The 3057-nt window shown below is 38.5% G+C and overlaps 1 protein-coding gene across 1 annotated transcript; it reads right to left on the reverse strand.

Moving 5' to 3' along the window:
- Positions 1–557: 557 nt before the first annotated feature.
- On the reverse strand, positions 558–1840 carry LOC117184136 (tigger transposable element-derived protein 2-like). The gene is made up of 2 exons (XM_033380488.1): positions 1531–1840; positions 558–1468 (listed from the first exon to the last, which is right to left on the reverse strand). Exon 2 carries the CDS (start codon positions 1460–1462, stop codon positions 611–613), a length of 852 nt encoding a protein of 283 aa, XP_033236379.1. The 5' UTR covers positions 1463–1468; positions 1531–1840; the 3' UTR covers positions 558–610.
- Between the last annotated feature and the right edge of the window lie 1217 nt (positions 1841–3057).

Here is a 3057-nt window from a genome sequence, read left to right on the forward strand (position 1 = left end):
TTGTTGGCCTCTTCCCACGGCTTACGTGTGCATGTTGTGGAAATTTTAAATATGCAAAAGTGTTCTCCGAGGTCCTTTAATTCTTAATGGGATAGGAATTTCGTGAATTCAATTCATATATTATTCGCTTAGTTTTAAGTTTTTTTTTGCTCAAATCTCCAACCGTGCGATGCTCTGCTGCCGTTCTCAATCGCTGCGCTGCCAGCGTTGGACTCTGCTGCTGGCAGCAGCTCTGCTTTCATTCCTAGAGCAGCATGGAATCAACGGAGAAAAGTTGGGTTTCCAATTCTGTTTTTACACGGTAGATTGGTTTCAGAAAAAACCGTGTAAAAAAAGACATTGATCGTATGAAAATGGGGTATTAAAACCTATTAAAATTAGGGAGAAAAAAGGATTTTTTAAGAAAAAGTATTCATACTTATTTTATTAAATCAGATCTATTAACATAATTATTAAAGAAACAAAAGATATGCTGTCCATGCTTAAATAAATGCTATCAAAATTAGATATGACAATTTCAGGACCTAAAAACAATAGTGTCTGTATTAAAACAACTTTGTTGCTAACAAAACAAAAGGGTTATTAAATTTTTAAGCTACAAATTATAATCCTAAACATAATCGTCATCATCATCAGTTAATCGACTTCGCTTGCTTCGAATGCCTATAGGATCACTATCACTATCATCGTTGGAATAGTCCTGCACAGGACTTTCTCCTGCTCGATCGGCGTCTACATTGTGAACAGTGAACTCTGCTATGTGCCGTTGTTGGCCAATTGTTTCCACCTCTTCGTATAGTTCTCTGTAACGACCCAAACAGGAGCCCAGCTCGCGGTGGAGCTGTGCAGCCCGTTCGAAATCGGGATCGTCTGTGACGAAATGGTATCCCAATTTAGTTGTAAGTTCAAGTCCATCGGCAATTATTTTCTGAAGTTTTATGGGAAATTCTATGGAACTTGCGGCTTTCTGTTCCTCAGAGGCAATTCCGCCCTTGATTTTGATGGTCTGAAGCGCATGCCTTTGGAGGAATCCCGTCAACCATCCTGTGCTGGCAGAAAATAGGTAGGTCTTCTCATGAGTGGATTGTGTAGAGGTGGACGGTTGTTCGTCCTTTATCATTTTATAGAACCTCAATGCCTGCTCTTTGATATCGTTTCCGTCTACGGAGATCCGTTTCTTTGCATTGTTCTCGAGCCATATTACGAGTGCCTTTTCCATTTTTTCTTTGGTGGCATCTCTGGTGTACGATGAAAACTTGGCCGATAGTTCCGTTCCAGAAATCACCGATTGCCGAATGGAATTCTCATTTCTTTTTATAGTTCTTATGGTGGCTTCGTTTAGGCCGTATATTTTACCCAGAAATGTGGAGCCTTCTCCATTGCGAAGGCGATCTAAAATTTCAATTTTGGTTCCCAAAGAAATGGCTTTGCGTTTTAGTTTTTTATTTCTAGTTTTCGGCATTTTGTTCTATTAAATATTTAACAAAATTACAAAAATATAAATACTATAATATGTATTTCTTGGCTTACCTTTTATGCGTTAGTGCCTTAAAATTGGAATAATTTCTGTGTCCAACTCGTCCGACTGCATTGAGTGTTCACCAGATACTAACGCATTTTTATTGCAAAGAGAGAATTCTCTTAAATTTCCACAAAAAGGGAATTGCACACAAACTTTGCAATTACTCTCAACTGTAAATATGCGTGTATGTGTGGATATAGACAAAAAACGAAAGAGAAAGCAATCTGTACGTATTCTCTTTATGCTCTTTCTGGTTTTCTTTTGCTGTCCAGCTGTTTGTGAGTGGTATGTGTTTTTTTTTTTTGATAAATGGGACAAAATCGTGTACAAAAATTTTAAATTTGCGTTATTCCAACCGTGTTAAATCATAACCGTGTAAAAATAGACCGTATAAAAACAGAATTAGGTGTAGACACAAAAAACGAAAGAGAAACAGATATCGTCTGTATGTATTCTCTTCACGCTCTCTCTTGTTTTCGTTTTTTTTTCCAGCTGCTTGTGGGCTGCGTGTGTTCTTATGTATGTATTTATTTTGCGTTATTTTGAATCGTGCTAAATGCCACAAAATCGTGTATAAAAAATTATTATTTTTGTTACTTTCAGACCGTGTAAAAATAGACGTTTAAAAACAGAATTATGTATACGTGTCTCTATTGCTTCACACGATGTTCCGTATTTGCTGAGAGCAAGAGCGCGAGTGAGAGTGCGAGAGAGAGGCTTCAATCGCAATGCACGGCAGCGGACTTAATGCTGTTTGCAGCTGCGAGAGCGAAGCAATTGAGAGAGAGCATATGCATGGCGTGAGAGCAGCAAAACGAAGATCAGATAAGACAAATGCGACGGCACAGCGGACCAGGCGAAGTCCCAGAAGAAGAGCGCAGACAGGTACAAACAAAACATACATATGTATGGATGTGTGTATGTATGTAGATATGAGCATACCCAACAAACCAAATGCTCACAAATTAAATCGCCTGCGAGTCAAATGCGAGACTTAATGGAGTTTGCGAGACTTTGGCGATATCTTTCGAGAGATTTGCGAGCTTTTTGCGATACAAAAAGTAAGAATTCTGCGAGAATCTCGCAAAGGGCACGTTTACCCACCAGATTTCCTTAAGGATTGATACTATTTAAACGAAAATTAAATGGTCTTTTTAGTGAATGGTTAGACAAATTCATTGGAAAAATCTTTGGATTGATAGCCATTGATGTATTATTCATTATTTTCCATCTTTGTTTCCATAACCAAATAAATATTCCTACTTTCAATGCCCGTACGAATGAGTTTTTCCGTCCCAATATTCTTATAATTATTACAACAATAAATTACTATTTTCCAGCAAAAGATTTTCCATCTTTCAGGCACCTGACCTGGAGCCCTCCCTCCCCCCTCCCATTAAACGGCAATCAGTGGAAACTAATTTGCTTTTTTCCCCCCCTCCACGAAATAGCAACAGCAGCTGCTCCTCAGCCTCATCCTGAATCTCATCGGAGGCCAAAAGAAAAATGAAGCCCCATGAAGCCTAATGAAGTTT

This window comes from Drosophila pseudoobscura, chromosome 4 (genome assembly GCF_009870125.1).
Source record: "Drosophila pseudoobscura strain MV-25-SWS-2005 chromosome 4, UCI_Dpse_MV25, whole genome shotgun sequence".
NCBI lineage: Eukaryota > Metazoa > Arthropoda > Insecta > Diptera > Drosophilidae > Drosophila > Drosophila pseudoobscura.